The sequence below is a fragment of the Diospyros lotus genome, chromosome 5 (genome assembly GCF_014633365.1).
Source record: "Diospyros lotus cultivar Yz01 chromosome 5, ASM1463336v1, whole genome shotgun sequence".
Lineage (NCBI taxonomy): Eukaryota > Viridiplantae > Streptophyta > Magnoliopsida > Ericales > Ebenaceae > Diospyros > Diospyros lotus.
In genome coordinates, this window is record NC_068342.1 from 4,381,474 (window position 1) to 4,399,391 (window position 17,918).

At 35.6% G+C, this 17,918-nt stretch overlaps 1 protein-coding gene across 1 annotated transcript; it reads left to right on the top strand.

Moving 5' to 3' along the window:
* Positions 1-1,135: 1,135 nt before the first annotated feature.
* LOC127802039 (phytyl ester synthase 1, chloroplastic) lies at positions 1,136-16,337 on the top strand. The gene is made up of 13 exons (XM_052337680.1): positions 1,136-1,919; positions 2,318-2,369; positions 4,452-4,507; positions 5,215-5,373; positions 5,492-5,596; positions 5,777-5,883; positions 6,660-6,781; positions 8,836-8,944; positions 10,886-11,016; positions 13,092-13,461; positions 15,188-15,301; positions 15,656-15,741; positions 15,847-16,337. The coding sequence occupies exons 1-13, from the start codon at positions 1,499-1,501 to the stop codon at positions 16,145-16,147; spliced, it is 2,133 nt and encodes a 710-aa protein (XP_052193640.1). The 5' UTR covers positions 1,136-1,498; the 3' UTR covers positions 16,148-16,337.
* The last annotated feature ends 1,581 nt before the right edge of the window (positions 16,338-17,918 follow it).

Below are 17,918 nucleotides of genomic sequence, written 5' to 3' on the forward strand. Positions count from 1 at the left end.
TAGTTAAAATGTCTAAAATACTATTCACTCAAGATGGTGAGATAAAACGATGATATACATGATTAAAATATTATTCACCTAAGACGGTGAGATAGCTAGAGACAATAAAGTATGATAAGATGATAGAAATAATTTTATTATTTATAATCCATTATATAATAAAGTATGTTCAGGAGATATCAATAGTATCATCGTTCCATTAAACTTGTAAGAGAGATGGATGGAGAATAAACTTACCATGATGCTGAATGAAGGTTGGTGCCAATCAATTGTGATGGGAAATTGGCTACAGGTGACAGTGAAAGGAGAAAGTAATGATAAAAGCAGCAATCACGAGAGAATAAGAGATAAAAATTATATATATGGACAATTTAATTATTTTTATAACATTTAAAGGGTCAATAAGTGATAAAGAAAAGCTTGCAACATAGCATTAAGCATTAAAAGGACTTGCTGCAATTTTTTAAATATTAAAAATAATTCTTATAATTACTTTAATTAAACCTAAACAACATTGCATAAATTTATTTCTTTAAATTATTATATACTTATTTATTTATTTATTTAGCAAAAAAATATTATGGTTTGGTTCCAGTTCACGAGTGTAATTTTGCAATAGTAAGAGTTATTTCTGAAATATTAGAGGAATGACTAGCTACTGTCTAATTATATAAAAATAAAAAAATGTAAATAAAAAATATTTTTAAATTTAAATAAAAGGATAAAATTATTTAATAAATTAATTATTATTTAGAGGTTGTGAATGGATTTAAAATTTATTAATGTAATTAATTTGATTTTGTAAATAAAAAATATTTTAAATTTTATTATTATTAGTGTAGGAAATGCAAGCCCTAATTTTCAGTCTCAACGGCAATTCAATTTCAATTTCAATTTCAACCCCTTTCACCTGACAACGCTGCGAGGATATATATATAATTCCTCGGATATACGCGTCAACGCAGGAGCCTCGACTTCCTGAAACTGAAAAGATTCGGAGATTTGTGGAGCAGAGGACGCCCAAATGGTCCATCTTTTGGAATCGGATCTCCAAAGCCACTCGTTCCCGCAGGTAAAATCCAAAATCCGCTATCAGACAAATGAAGCCGTTTCCTTTTCCTCCACATTATACCACTCTTTGGTTTGCTTCCCCCCGGCCCAATTTTTTCACATCCATGGGTTCTTTTCGAACTTCCCTATCACATGAAATTTGCCATCTGGAATCCTACACGAAATCAACGAGTACATGCGCTGAGGACCCATGTTCTGATGCATTTCAGGGTTTCTTTCAGCTTTCGTTTTCGCATCCAGATTTTGTTTTTCTCTTATATTTGTTGGACCGCATTGCTTTCTCGTAGGCTGTTTCGGGGGCTCTCTTATTGGGGCTAGTTCTTAGTGTGTTTATAGGACATTCCCAATTGGCCATTGCGTTAAGCTTAGGGTTCATTGATATCTCATTCTGAAGTTCTGAATCTTCTAAAGCAGTCCCAAGTGTTTCATGATGTCAATTGTGAAAACTTTCTCGGCATTACCATATTTTGCTTTAAATTCAGAGCATAAGTATCGGTTTCGAGTTCGAGTTGAGAGTTTAGGCAGTCAGGAGTCGGCGCTGTTGCATACTGATTCAGCTACAGTTAATGAAGTTTCATCTCCTGTAAAGAAAGAGAGGATTGGGCAATTGATTGAAGTGGGGAATGGCACCTTGAGGACGGCAACTGGTGAGAACAAGAAGCGGGAAGCTAATGCTTCAGAAAAGTTGGGGGTATTGTGGGATGATGGCTATGGGAGTAAAAGTGTCAAGGATTACCTTGATAATGCCAAAGATATAATTAGGCCTGATGGGGGGCCTCCTCGATGGTTCTGCCCTGTGGAGTGTGGGCAGCCTCTGAAAGATTCGCCCGTTCTTCTGTTTCTGCCTGGTAATCAGTGTGTTAAACTGGCTGCAAAATCCAATTATAATCTTAGGAATCCGATGCCATTCTATTTCTATGAATTGATATGTTCGGAGTGAAAAAACAAGCCACATATAATAAATTAAAATCTGTGGATAGTAGAGTTCTGGGTTCATAAAAGGTAAAAAATTGGCCATCATGTTTTGAGGAATATTTTCGTGTATAATTGGGATGAAGAAATAATAGAAGCCAGTGGTTAGCTTCTAGTTATGGTTCTTGTTTTTTAAGAACTGAAATTGTTCCATCATCTTCGATTGTATTTTTTTTTTTTTTTTTATTTGGGAAGAAATTTTATCCATACTATTTTTCTTTTCGGGTTAGAGTGACAAAATTTTGACAGTTTATGGTATTTGTGATCTATGCAGGAATGGACGGTATTGGCCTGGGCCTCATTTTGCACCACAGAGCACTTGGGAAGTAAGTCTCTAAATTTTTATGTTTACACAGTACAGAAAATATCTATATTGTTGTGTGTTTTTCAATGCTTTTTATTTTCTTTTGCTGTGATGATGAGATGGAGTGCTTTTGTTAATGAATCACTATTTGGTTAAATTTTTTAATATGAAATATTTTTCATTCAGTTGGTTTGATATTTGTGGAAATAACCTCGACACAGTGAACTGATTCCTTTTTCTTCTTTTTTTATTCCTGTTTAACCTTTGAGGTTAAAATAAGACTTGGATTTTTGTTATGCAATGCTTATGATATTGATAGTTCTCATACTTTGGTTGAATCAACACTCACTAAACTTGTTTTATTGATTTGTAGATTTTTTTTTGGGGGGGGGGTATAAGTTGGCAGGGTTTCGAGTATTTGCTCTTTTGTTGATTTCATAAGTACTCTCATATTCTGACATCGGTCTTTGCTCCCCCATGTCTAGATTGCAGGTATACAAGCATATGTCTGTCCTTCTTGTTGGTGTGAATGAAATTTCTGCTATTCTTTGAACACAAGAAATGTAAAATCTGCAACTTGTGCGTTTGCCCTCCAATCTCCTGCGCAACCATTAAATGCATATCATGCAAATAAACAGTGGTTTTTAATTGCTTTACTATGCTTGTCTTACAATACCGTACATGAAAAAATTGAAAATAGAACTGTTCATAACATGTAGAAACCAAAGGATGCTAATGGAACCAATGTACAGTTATCAAATAAAATGAATTCTTCAATTTGATTATCATCACCGCAAGTCTTAATCCCACTAGGTGGGACTAGTTACATCAATTCCAGCTTTTAAATCATTCCTAGCTATGACTATATCTTTTGCAAAGCCATTATGTTTCATGCCATGTTTAAGCATTTCCTACCAGGGTTCCTTTTGATATTTCTATACCTCTTTAGCTACAACTTTCTTCCATTCCATCCACTCACTTCATAGGTTTGTCTATTGTTCTTCCTCTCACTTGTCCAAACCATCTTAATTATGTTTTTGTATATCTCATCTTTAATAGACACCACTTTCAACTTTATTACAAATAATCCCCCCTTTTTTTGTCTTTTTTTATGGCTGCACATACATGTTAGCATCTTCATCTCAGTAGCACTTATATTTTTGCATGTTGGTACTTAACTACCCAACATTCTGAGCCATACAAAAAAGTGGTCTTACCATTCAATGAAACTTACTTTTTAGCTTTAAAGGGCACATAAACTGATGGTCACACTTGTCCACTCTGACTATCCGGCTTTTATTCTAAGAGTAGCACCCTCAATAATCTCCCTTTCATTTTGAACAATTGATGCAAGATATCTAACTTGTTAGTTTCCTCAATTGAATCCGTCAATTTGGTAATGAGATTATACACTGCTGTCTAAGTCCTTGTTAAAGTACTTGTCTTAAAGTTTTGATTATACTACTGTGCTATTTCAATTGCTTATTCTTGTCAGTTCCATAATTTTGGGATCATAACTATTTGAAGCTTGGAGTTTCATTTTGGGATTATGTTGACTGATAAGTACTCTGATACTTAAAATTTATAAGAAGTTAAATAGGTTCAGCTGTGCAAATACTGACGGGTGAAGTGAATTTAGTTTAAATGTTTCTTGTGTATTCTATCTATCTATCTATATGTATATATGTATTTTTGTTTTCACAAATGGTACTGAAATATGCGGATATTGTATAAGAAAACCTCTTCTGCAGGGACATGCTCACATATAGCTTACCCTCTTTAAATCCCATTACAGCAAGAACCTTTTGCATCAGGTTACCCTTTATGCGTTCACTTTGTCAAATAGTCAGTGTGTATGTTTGAGCATATAAATGTCTAATGCATGATGCTTGTAAAGTATATATTAGCCTGGCCATAATTTGTGCTTTCGTCTTTTTGGGATTGTTGTGCTTGAATCTGGTTATGTGCTGGTCAAAGAAATTCTCTGTTACACAGTTACACTGTTTGGGTTTGAGTGACGCTGCCATGCTATAAATGCTTGTACTTCCAGGGTTTTTTGATTATGTGTAAGTGCAATTCTTATGTAGATTTGATTTGAATGCAGAGCTTTTGAAGTTTGGTGCCTGCATATTCCTGTGTATGATCGAACACCATTCCAAGGTCTTAATTCTTCTCTCATTTGTAAATATCTTTTCAAATGTTTCCTTGTGATGTTTGTGACAGACCATTATTGGTGCTGAAATTTTGTGTATTTGTGTAGTATTTTCTCTGAACTATAGATGATTTTTGTTCATCTTTCATGCGTAGGTGTAAACCAATCTTCCATTGGTAATTATGTCTCTCTATTTTCTGCCTCATTCTATTACGATCAGTTTGATGCTTACTAGCTATGCACTCGTAGATTCTTAATTCTTTATTTCAGTTATCCATAAAATTCATCAACAATAGCTGTAATGGTTTTTGTCATGTTCTAAGTGGACTATAATATAATTGAAGTAATGGATTGACTATTGGGTATTGGATGAAGAAAAAATTAGACTACAGTCTTACCATTTAAATCACCTAATATGTCCATAATTTCTAAGAATTGGTAATGGATTGTTGATGTTTGCAGGCAGTTTGGATTTCTCAATGGGTACATATTTGTAGTTGATAGTTCTTACCATTTTCTTATGTCTTTCTTGATTATGTTTTCATGCTTAATGGGTAGGACTTCTTTTAGTATCTATCATCATGAGTTTGTATAGTGTGTTTTTGTCTTGTATGTCCGCATTGACTCTTTTTTTTTTCCCTGTAAGTTTCTTTCTGTTAATTAAATGTTCTTCCTTAGGGGGTAACTTTTGGGTAATTAATTTTATTGCATGTAGACTTGGTGAAATTTGTTGAAGAAACTGTGAAGCTCGAGCATGTTACATCTCCTCATAAGCCAATTTATTTGGTGGGAGATTCCTTTGGGGGATGCCTAGCACTTTCTGTTGCTGCTCGTAATCCAAGCATTGACCTAGTAGTAATATTAGCCAATCCAGGTCAGTTTTCAGATGAAAAATGTATACATATTCTTCATACTTTATAGGCATCTATGATTGACCTGCTGATGGCCCATATTTACCTCTATTAACTAATGCTCTCAACACAATGTTTCAGCAACTTCATTTGGCAGGACACAGCTGCAACCCTTGTTCCCTCTCCTGGAGTCTTTACCCAATGAGCTTCATATCACAGTCCCCTACCTTCTTAGCTTTGTTATGGGTACATAATCTGTTTATTTCAAATCCTGTAGTGTTTTTTGAGTCTTTACGTGACTTGAACAATATCTAAGTGTCTCTAAATATTATAATGTTCATTTGGTTGTGCCGTTGTTGGTAAATGCTACCATTGCATTTTTCATTTTATTTTTATCTCAGGAATAGCTTACATATGTTGCATCAGGTGATCCAATGAAAATGGCAATGGTGGATGTTGAAAGGACACTTCCTCCTGCTGTAGTCCTTGAACAATTATCCAGCACCCTTACTGCTTTGCTTCCTCGTCTTTCTGTAAGAATCACTGGTACTTTATTAGATATTTCCTTCAATGCTGATCCTTTATGGTATGAACGTTTTCTTTTTCTGACATAAGGTCTTCCATTTTCTAATTTACTGATGCTTTTTTAGTTATATGTATGCTTACCCTAGTTCCCTTCACTGAAATAAGTATGGTAACAAACACCTTTGTATTATCAGATGCTAGTTTGTCTACTGATCAATTCATTATCAAGTGGCAAAGACCTTGCTATTTTGAAAAAAATTCACTGGGAGCAATAGCTGTTTATAGCTTGTTAATCGGGGAAAATATCCTACAACTATTTTGGGAAGGTCCCTGTAGATATTTGTTTGATAAATAAAGGTCCCCATCATTATAATACCTATAGTACGAATGCTCTTACTGCTGGTGTAATTTAGCTGTCTGACGCAAGAACCTAAACCTGGAGAATCATGTTGGGATGTTGTCATATTAAGCTACCCTTTTTAAAGCTGTACCGTCCTTAGGTTGTTTTGTTCTCAGTTCTTTTCTTTTTTTTCCCTCTCCCCCTAAGACTTCCATTGAAACAGAGGAATCAAGTGAATACAAGGGAAGCTATAGAATACAGTGAAAAATTTACAAGAATGCAGAGGAAACTTTAGAAATAAAGATAGCTGAATAAGAATTGGGATCTCATCATATGCCCTGTTTTTTTCCCAATCCCTCAACTTCCAAGTGATATTTATCCTATTATCCCAAGGCTCACACTTGCTGCCATTCTCTCTTTAAATTTTCTTCATCTTTTTGTCAGGTGTTGGCTGATATTATTCCGAAGGATACTCTTCTTTGGAAGTTGAAGCTGCTTAAATCAGCTTCTTCTTATGCCAATTCTCGTCTCCATGCCATTACAGCTGAAGTACTTGTTCTTGCTAGGTTACTTCTTTCTCTAGCCTTTCTATGGGTCTTTATTATGTTCATTATGCATGAATGATCTATTTTGCTTCTCTTTGGTTGTATTCTGTTTTCTTATGATAAAATGGAAAACTTTTTGAGCATCAGATTATATGCAGTACCAATGCTCCTCTATTGCTACTTAGCATAAGCAGCATGAAAGAAAGAAAGTTTTTCTATCGTGGGGTAAGGCTGCTCGTAGTGGTGGGAGCCTCATGCATGGGCTTCCATTCTCTTTATTTTCTTACTGTGGTTTACAGGATATGTCTGGTTTTCAACCTCCCTACACTATCTCATTCACACACACATGCATATATTGGCTTCCCAAAATATTAGAATAATAATCCCCATATTGAGGAACTTTCAATCTCGTTTTGCATGGTGTGGACATTATGGGAGTGGAAGTTATGGTTAAGGTAATGTGGCAACTATTATCATTACTGGGGTGAATGTGTGGTTATGTCATGGTTGCCTTTGAAATGTTGCAAACCAATTATCTATATTGCTGGTCACACCATGTGCATGGTCTGCCTATGCCAAAGCTGCTTTATGTTAATGGAATTTAACCAATGAGGCTTTGAGCACCTTATACACTCATATAAGTGATTATTGGCCAAAAACCTAAGGAAGATATAAGTGTAGCCAAAACAATTAGAATAAATTACACATGCGCTTTATCATGTGAATATATCTGCACAAAATACGCAGTCCCAAGGACTTTAATTACTTCTTTAGGTGAGATTAAACTATTTTTGAAAGCTGAAGGGTTCTAATTTAAGGTTGTTATGTTTTTTATCAATTCTATTGTCATAACCCTAGGGTTTCAGCAGAAAATTATGGCCAATTTTAGGAAGAATTAGGGCAGAATTTGAGAAAGAGGGGGGGAAACAGAAAGAGGCGGAAGAAACATGGAAATCGAGAGAGAGAATCAGAAGGGAGAAAGAGAGGAAGAGAAGCTGAAAAAGGGGGGTGGGGGGGAGAAGAGACAGGTCCGAGAAGGAGAGAGAGTTTGGAGAGAGAAAAAACAGATGTTTCAATTGATATTTTCTGGATATCCAACTACAACGGCCCCAGTAGCTTTATATAGCTACTTCAACAGCTTAACATAAAATACAACAGCTTAACAGAAGTAAAATAACTACCCTAACAACTCAACAGAATTAACTACTCCTCTTGAGGAATAATCTGCTACACTCAACCCTACTGTACTCTCTTATACATCCTAGGGTCCTGACATCTGTATGTCCTTATTTTGTATCACAACATCATTGATCATTTGTATTCTCATTGTTATGCATTAAATGTTGTATCAAGCACAAATATGTTTAACTTGTGGTATTCTTTATTCTTCAAATGTGAAGGATGTGTTGTTTTATTTTTATCTTCACATTACCCAATACTCTTCTTTTCTGGGAACTTAGTAAGGGTCCTTTTGGTATGTTTTTCCACTTCCAAGACATAAATTATTCTCGTTATGGCTTGTGGATGCTTATACTTCAATGGAGTCAAACATTCTCTGCTAATTGGCTGCAGTAATTGTAGCATTCTCTCTATAAAAGTTCCTAGATTACTGCCTCCATATTGTTTCTGAAATTTGATTGCAAGATGGTCTATAACAAATTGGAAGTGCAATTTTCATTTCCTCAACTTCATATGCATTGCACAGTCAATATATACATACATATTATCCATGGATGAGGTCAATTGAGACAATGTTGTTTGCATGACAAATGACTCCATAGGTAATTTGATATTGTATTTAGGACTTTGAGTTCAAATTATTGACATACTTATCTTGCAAATTCTTTGGCATTTTAAATCCCTAATGCGGTCATCTATTTTGAAATTATGACTTTTGCCTTCTCAACTGCCTATTATATGAGGGACTTATATTACTTACATATTTGAATGTTTTAATGCAATTTTCTTGATTCAAAACCTGTGTTGCTGATGTCATCTAGTGGAATTAAGGCTTGGTGTGTTGTTGGAACAAAAATGCTTTAATGCAATTTACAATTGGTGGATTTACATTTCAGTGGCAAGGATAACTTGCTTCCAAGTGAGGATGAAGCTAAAAGGCTTTTGGGGTCATTGCAGAATTGCAAAATTCGTTGCTTCAAAGACAATGGGCATACTATTCTATTGGTAGGTGAATTTTCCCTCTTCTTTTCTTTCTTATTTAGTTTATTCCATTTTCTTGATGTTGTGGCAGTTGACTGTTTGAAGCTTCCCTTGGCATTAGCTTTGAGGTCATGGTCATAATTTTCATTCTCATTTGTGTTAACATGGAAAAGCAAATGCTTTCTGATCATTTGTGAACAGTGAACGCATGTGAAATGAGAGAGATTTTGGAATTATGAAGCAATGTTCAAAAAGAGAATCAGACAATTTCTTTGTATAATGCGGTGACCCGTCCCTGCCCTGAGATCTATCTTCTCAGTGCCTTGAGTTGGCATTTGCTGGTAGTCGTGACCTGCCGCGTCTCATTGACTGACCTATCTTGCAAGCCTCGAGTCGCTTGTGATGGAGGCATTTGAATCATTACTCGGCAATACCTACCCTTTACTATTTGTGGCAAAACCTCCACCCTTGAAAGTGTGTTTTTCTTACATTCAGCCCCGAGTAACTAGTCGATGTGAACAGTTGACCCTTAGTTGACTGTCCTGCCCACAATGGCCCTCCATTCAACTAGTTTCCCCCTCTGTATAATCAACACTATAGGCTCACACTGATTTTCAAGCCAACTCATGGGAAGTGAAATATGACAATTTCTAGCATGAACTGAACATAATGGCATCAACATTTTACAATGCTGGACCGAGGACAGCCATTTGATTTGGGGCAATTTTTTTTAATTAGATTTTTTAAGAAACGACTGATGACCTAATGTTGGTTTCTTCTTAAGAAACTTTTCATAACTATACCATATTAAAAAAATAATAATTTTTAGCATAAAAATACATAATTTAAAATTGTTTAATGGTAATATAATTCATGTAATTAGTCTTAGAATTATAATATTATACTCAGCCAAAACTATTGTCCCAAAGAACTAAGTTTTGATTATAACATTAAAATTATTAATATAGGAAAATAGAAGAGAATTAAAAAAAGGAAGATAAGGTTTTTCTCTCTTATCTTATAAAATTAAATTTGCAATAGAATAGACAAAAAAATGTTATTCCCTCTTCAATCACTTTTTTTCATGTTATTGTGACTTTTTCTAGTCCCCCCCTCCTCATTCATCTTGAAAAACTAGGATTATTAAAGTTGCTCTAGGAGACTATGAATATTGTTAGCACATGCCACATATGCACCACACATTGGGTTGGAGAGGAGATAAAGACAAAATGCTGGGGAATTTTTGAGGGGTTGGTACAAGAAATGCCTAGAGGAGAAATGATCATTACAGGAGGTGACCTGAATGGTCATGTGGGTGGAGAAGAGAATGGGTATATAGAGATGCACATGGAGGTCATATATTGGAGGAAGTTAATGAGGGTAAAGCTACCTTGGATTTTGCCATGGAGCATGAGCTCTTCATAGCTAATACTCTAGGTTTAATTTAATGGACGAACATTTGGTCACATATAATGGCGTATTACCACAGACTACTATCATAGGGCATGCCATCAAAGTTGAATTCATGTCGCAGGTTTTAGAGAAGCTGAAAATAGATGTATGGTAATTAACTAAAGGTTTATCTGCAGGTTAATGTCCTGATTTTTGTTGACTGTGTTAAAGATGGATTCCGAGACATACTAGAGTACTCACATTTGGTCTGTAAGTAGATATTTCTTATATTAATACATTTCTTAGATTCATAGGCTAACTAGCAGGTGAGGATTTCTTGGGAAAGTGTACGATTTTGCAGTCCGGGAAAGTATTGTTGTTTCCCCTGTTTTTATTTTAACTGTAGCCTTGCGCACTGGGGATGCCCAGTCTTTATAATCTTTTAAAAAATGAATTAGTTGACCTTCTTATATCACATTGCTGTTCTAAATGTCTTTCTGCAGCATACCTCCTGCTACTCAACTTAATTGTTGGAGCAGATTAGATCAACTAGTTGCAATTTTCTTGGTGCAGGAAGATGGTGTTAATCTATTGACAGTTATTAAAGGCACCTGCAAATACCGTCGTTCAAGGAGGCATGACTTTGTCACGGATTTTCTGCCTCCCAGTTTGTCAGAATTCAAACAAGCACTTCAAAATAATGGGTGATTCCTTATACTAATGCTTAGTATTTTGTTTCTTTGATGGCTTACTTCTGGCTGTACAGCTTCATTAAATTAATCCAATCTCTGCACCAGCTTTAGTTATTCACTTCTCATGACATCGCTGGTGAGATGACTTCATGTAATGCCAAAGAAGGAAAACTCTCTTGCTGGGTTTTTGAAAATTTGATGGGTTTCTGACATCTTCTTTTAACCTGATGAAATATTGATGTCGGGATGGGAGATAGAAAGGGGGGAGAAGCATACAAAGGAAGATGCCAAACAGAGACATAGAAGAGTGTTGGAAGAAACCGAGATATAAGTCACGAACTAAACTCCTAGATGAAGGAGGAGTTTAGATAAGGTAGCAGTCCTAGATGGGGAAGGAGTTTAAAGAGATCAACGACAACTAATATCAGCAGTTTTATAGATATATCTAATGTGTATTTATAAAATTAAATAAAGGTTATCTACAGCTGTAAAGTAGGAGTATTTTTAGGTTTCTCTTTGTATAAATATCCTCCTAAGCTAATGAATAATTCACGGGTGAATGATTGATTTCCCCTAGATATTCTTTGAAAGAGCATAGGGATAATAAAGGGTGATAAAAAAGTGAACAACAAAGATAGAATGATGGCAAAGACAACTGAGAGAGGATTAAAGATAGATATGCCTAGAATGGGGAATAAGAAGAGTATTTGAGATAATCAAGAGGGAGAAAATACCAAATATGTCTTACGAAAACTATTAGAAAGTTTGATTCACAATGTTATGTGTGTTGTGCAGTCTTGTTCTGTGCATGTTAGGCTAGCTGTGTTTAGTCTGTACATTTGCAATCATGTGGTTGCACGTGGGATGCTTGATGTAAATTATGAACCCTTTCTTCTTACAACTGAATGTATAAGATAAGTGGTGGTGTAAACAAAACCTAATGTATTCATGTGGTAACTATACATTGTGAGGTATACATACCTACACAACCATTACAAATAGGAGACAAATATTAGGAAATTGAAATAAAATTGAATCCACTATTTATGACTTCCTAAATAAGGCTAAGTTTCTGGATTTGCCTCCTATAATGGTCTTCAACCATCCTCTTTGACAAAGTATGTTAAGTCGCATAGAGTGGGTGAGAAACTAGACGCCGCACTGGGGTTGTCTCTTATCTATATTTATAATGGCTCAGTTCCTCAATTCAGTATGATATTTTCTTGCTTTTGGCTAGGGCCTTCATGGTTTTTAAAGCCTTTATACTCAGGAGAGAAGCCTAGGCTTTATATGCTTCTCAGGATCTTCCACACCATCCAATGTGGGATAGGAGAGAAACCTAGGCTTTAGATCAGTCTTTGCTCAAAAGTTTTGCCTCAGAAACAACATCTGGCTGCCTTTTTTCTTCAATGAAACAAAAAAAATCTAAATGAAAGGTCATGGCCCAGCAGTGCAGGGTCAAGTTGAGGGAACCAGCCTCTCTAAAGTAGTGAGGTTTAGGCTGCCCACCTACTATCTGTCTTGGAAGTACATTGGCAATGACTTTATTTAAACAGAAATGGGAGGTGAAGGTTTGGAAGTGAAGAGTTAAGAACATGTTTAAACCAATGTGTTTAATTTTATTCCCTTATGTTTAAAAGTAAGCTGGACGGTGTTGTGTAGCAATGGTAAGGTTGTTTGTTTGTGGTCAGGAGTCATGGGTTTGAGTTGTGGAAAAAGACTAAAAAAAAAAAAAAAAAAAAAAAGCAAGGGGAATGATGCATACAAATATGCCCCTTGCAGAGCCTGGAGTATCGAGCACTGGGGGTGCCCGTTATGTTTAAAAAGAAAGCTAGCATGTATAACATTATTTGTGCTTAAGTTCTGGAATTTTGAACTGTTAGTTCTATGTTTAACTCTCTATATTTAATACTAAATCAACATTAAAGTAATAGAACAACCTTTAAACTGGAAGCTTTGTTTTAATGCTTGTGTTTGTTAGGACACAGTTTGCATCCTGGCTGAAAAAACCTGCTTGAATTTGCTCCAAATTCCTTATTTTTGTACTTTGCAGCTGAAGCTGATAGTGGAATATACATAAAATGCAGGTTGTTTCGTTTTTTTACGAGTCCAGTGATGTTCTCGACTTTAGAAGATGGAAAGATTGTGAGAGGTCTATCAGGGGTTCCAAATGAGGGTCCTGTCCTACTAGTTGGGTATCACATGTTGTTGGGACTTGAACTTGTTCCGCTTGTTGAAGAATTCTTGAGGGAGAAGAATGTTCTTGTTCGTGGTATGGCACACCCTGCATTGTTTACACAGGGGACTGAAACACAATCTCGTGAAATTTCCTTTTTTGATTTGCTAAGAGTATTTGGCGCATTGCCTGTCACGCCAACCAACCTTTTCAAATTATTTTCGATGAAATCACATATTCTACTCTATCCTGGTGGTGCCCGTGAAGCTCTCCATCGCAAGGTGTGTTTTCTTTTGTTGAATTCAAGTAGTTTTCTAACAGGATAACCATATATGTTAGCATCTATTTCTTATATTCTGAACTGGATAATCTCTCTGTGCTGCCCTGCCCCCAACCCCCTTCCAAAAAAAAAAAAAATCTACCTACCTACCTGTAGCAGTAAAAACTGAGTTTTTTCCCGTGCAAATCATTTTCTCACAAAGGGTGAGCTTATGTTGTCTGCAGATAAGATAAACAGGCCTGCAACATCTATATTTCATGCTTTCAACCATGCATGATCTCATTATTATGAGTCTGCGTTTCTGCTTGCACATCTCTGAGGTGGGAGAAAAGGGTTTTGATAGTAGGCACTACCTTAATAGGTGATGCAGACTGTCATTCACTTGCATGGCAATTAGTGAATGCTGAAATTCAAGCTTGTATGATTTCAATTTTTAACAATGTCATGACTTCCTGTTCCTGCTGACAGAATCTCTATGCTTTAGTCTTGCCTCCTTTTTGGTCTGTTTTTTTTGTCTCTGCCAATTCAGACACAGCAGTGGTATGTCCTGTCTAAGGTCCCATCCATCTTGGGGGTTTTATAGTCTTAAGACCATAACACAATCTGATGATCCCCCTGATCAAGATTAAATAAGTGCACTTTTGTTGATTAGAAGAGGGAAACTTCACAGCCATATGCAGAAAATATTAGATACAAGACTTTATGCTCACATGCCTTTCCTAGTGTAGAGATTGCTAAAATAACTTATTATTATTTTCCTACTATAAAATATCAATTTTTATAATTTATAAATCCAAGGAAATGGTGTTTTAATGTATACGATAGTATGCATTTATTTCTTAATATGTTCCTATCATGTTGTGCCCAAATTTTATTAAAAAATGCAATGTCCACCTATATCGCATGTATATAACCATACAGGTTTCTTACATGATTGAGAGAGTTTCTTACATAGTTTGACCACATATTGTGCATGACTAAGTAGAAATGTTGCACGTATGTCCTAGATCCTATTTGAAATGTCTGAGTGTTGAACAGGGGTACTACATAAGTTTAGAAGAGTCCATGTAACATGAGTTTTGACCATGTTCACATTGTCTGTAATTATAGTGATTGAGAATACTGTGTTGTTTTGGAGACTATTATCCAAGCTTGTATAAAAGCCTAATCCTTCTCGAACTCAACCAAAATGAGGAAATTGACCATGAATATTTCATATTTGGCTAGTCTGAACCCAATTGAGCCTGAGTTTTGGGCCTTTGCATCATGAGCTGAATTTTATGATTTGTTTGAAAACTGCTGGGTAATTTTTTTATAGTCTCTTTTGTACTCAATTTTAATTTAAAATCTCTAAAATGAATTCCATTACATTGAATACTTGCATTATTTCCTTTAAAGAACTCTTTTGTTACAAATTTCAATTTAATCCCCTGACAATCCCAAAAATTCATATAACTAAGCTGAATCAGAATTAAACATCTATAATAACACTGGTTAAAATTTCAGATTGAAACCCATCACTGAAATGACTCAAATACTCCTTTCTTAACCTCCAAGCTGCCAAATCCATCAGACTCTGGAACAGAAAATATTAATTTTCATTGATTAGGAAGTTTGTTCTCTTCTCGATTTGCACATAGTTCAATAAATCTGTGGACAATGCATGTATATCTCTGATTGCACGTATCTATGGTTCTTGAAAGTGATGGAAATTCTATGGTTGGCAGGGTGAGACATATAAGTTATTTTGGCCTGATCAACCTGAATTTGTGAGGATGGCGGCAAGATTTGGGGCTACAATCGTACCATTTGGAGCTATTGGGGAAGATGATATTGCAGAAGTAAGTGCCATGTTTTGTTTTAATCATATCCATTTCCACTTCAGTTTGTTTTTTCCCTGATAAAATTTGTTATGCTGTGCTACTAAAGCTTTTATCTGCTTTCTTTTTTCTGCCTTTCTTTCCTTTCTGGTTTAAGAAATTATAAGTCTAAAAAGACCTGCTCATTATCATTATCAATTTTGAAGTTAAGAAAATGATTCCCGGTTCTTGTTCCGTTCTTGAATTTGCTATATTCAAGAAATAGTAACACGTTATTGTTTAGAGCTCTTGGCATCATAGGTTTTTTCCCCAGTTGTGGAATTTTTGCTCATCCACGTGCTAACCATCTGGTGCTTTTTCCTCTGAATGTTGCAGTTAGTCCTTGATTATGATGACTGGATGAGAATCCCTGTGATGAACGATTACATTAGGAAAACTAATGAGCAGGGTACGAGGTTGAGGTACTACTCTTCGTTTGGCAATAGTGTCGAGGCTTGCACTGTACTTTGTTGAAGTTACTATTAAACTTACATGACTTGTACATGTGTCGGATGCTATGGTTATAGGACTGATATGGATGGGGAGATTGCCAACCAAGATTTCTATTTTCCTGGGCTTTTGCCCAAGATACCTGGCCGCTTTTACTATCTATTTGGGAGGCCGATACACACAAAGGGAAGGGAAGAGTTGCTGAAAGACAAAGACAAAGCAAAAGAATTTTATCTGCAGATAAAGTCTGAAGTTGAAAGGAACATTGCTTTTTTGGTTAGGAAGCGCGAGGAGGATCCTTACAGGAGCATCATTGACAGAACCGTATATCAGGCGACCTCTGTGCTGACACATGAGATCCCAACATTCAAACCATGAAATATGGCCTTAAATTGTATATTTCTTTATGCCTTAACAACTGGACGGCAACAATTTTTTTCCTGTAACAGTATATACCCCAACTTGTGATTGTCATTGTCATCGTGGTCTTCGACCCGGTCGATTTGTGTACAAGTAACCATTTTATGATCAAGATCTTCTTCATGTGCTTCAAGAGAGCACTTCAAAAGATGTGTTGTGTTATGGCTGTCACCATCTGGAAATAGAAAGAATTATTGTTGAGGTGATTTTTCGCAAATGCATACGTGAAGTATGGACTTAAATGGTATTCTGCTACATGCTGGGCTTGCCCATTTTTGAATCCATCTATTAGCATCCAATCATGCATAATGACTCGATTAGATGATAATACTATTGTGGAATTAGTCCAAGAATATATTTGAAGTTTCAAAGCTGAACTGATGTTGGATGTTTGATCCGAAAAGTTTTATGTTGGTCGCTGGAAAAGTTTCATGTCGAACGTGATTTGATTTTCGCCTGGTCACTGGCTACGCTGACCAATTACAATTACGATTACAATTACGGCAACAACGACGACAATAACTACTACTGGAACAGAGACTACTACCAAAAGAAACTATGGCAGTACCTCGACTGCCTTTTCTACACCAGCAAGTGGTGACATTGGCGAAGCAATGGAGGCTGCCGCAGCCCCGGTTAGGCTTACCAGTGCCGGCCTCGACACCGGCTCAGAAAAGACCAGATACTTACAGTACTGAACCATTGACAGCAGCAGGGACTGGGAGGCTGAAACTGTAGAAAATTGTGCTGGTATAATGACAAATATATTGTAATAACCCAAAGATTCTAAGACACGAAAACTTGCTTTCCTTTAGACTTTGTTTGTCACAAAACACAATACACAAGGGATCCAAACAAGCCTCCAAGATATAATGGAATCCAAAATAATGTTTGTTGACGAATATGCAATTTTCGAAAATAAATCCAAATACACAAAATTAATAACAAATACAAGAAGCTTTGTATTCTAATTCTGCAGTAAAAGAATATAAAGAATAGATTTTTGTATGTACAAATATTATGAAGTTTTATGTAAAAATGTATGAGAAGAACAAAGAGAGAAACCATATAAATTCTCGAGATGATTTTATCCAACAATACATGAATCTATATATAGATAATGTTATAACCCTTCACCAAAGGTACAACCATTCATACGTATTGCAATCCTTCACAAAAGAATATAACTAATTCTTGTGTGTTACTACCATTTACCAAATGTTATAACCACTTAAATTAAATTTAAAACAAGTGAGGCACAATCGTTTACTAAATGTTACAACCATTCATGTGTGTAAATAGAATTTGAAAGGTTACTTGAATTCTCAAGATGATTTTATCCAACAATACATGAATCTATTTATAGATAATGTTACAACCATTCATCAAAGGTACAACCATTCATATGTATTACAATCATTCACAAAATGATATAACTAATTCTTGTGTGTTACAACCCTTTACCAAAGGTTACAATAATTCTTTTGAAAATCTCTCCAACAAAAACCACCGGAACTGAAAGTGATTGAGTGTTTGGAAGATATATAACTGAACTAGTAGCAGATAATCGTCGCCGGAAGCCAAGTATCTTTGACAATAAATTGGCTTGAGTAAACAGTTGGTCAGTAGTTTTATCTGTTCTTCAATTGATAACAATTCTAATAGTCCAAGTATCTTTGTTAGTAAAATGTTATATTGTTTGCATCGGCCAACATAACATTTGCTTGAC

Excerpts from the sequence above, each read along its gene's own strand:
- LOC127802039 (XM_052337680.1), top strand. The coding sequence starts at position 1,499 with ATGATGTCAATTGTGAAAACTTTCTCGGCATTACCATATTTTGCTTTA. Across the intron at positions 4,508-5,214 it reads TGATCGAACACCATTCCAAG|ACTTGGTGAAATTTGTTGAA; the intron begins GTCTTAATTCTT and ends TATTGCATGTAG. Across the intron at positions 5,597-5,776 it reads CCTTCTTAGCTTTGTTATGG|GTGATCCAATGAAAATGGCA; the intron begins GTACATAATCTG and ends ATGTTGCATCAG.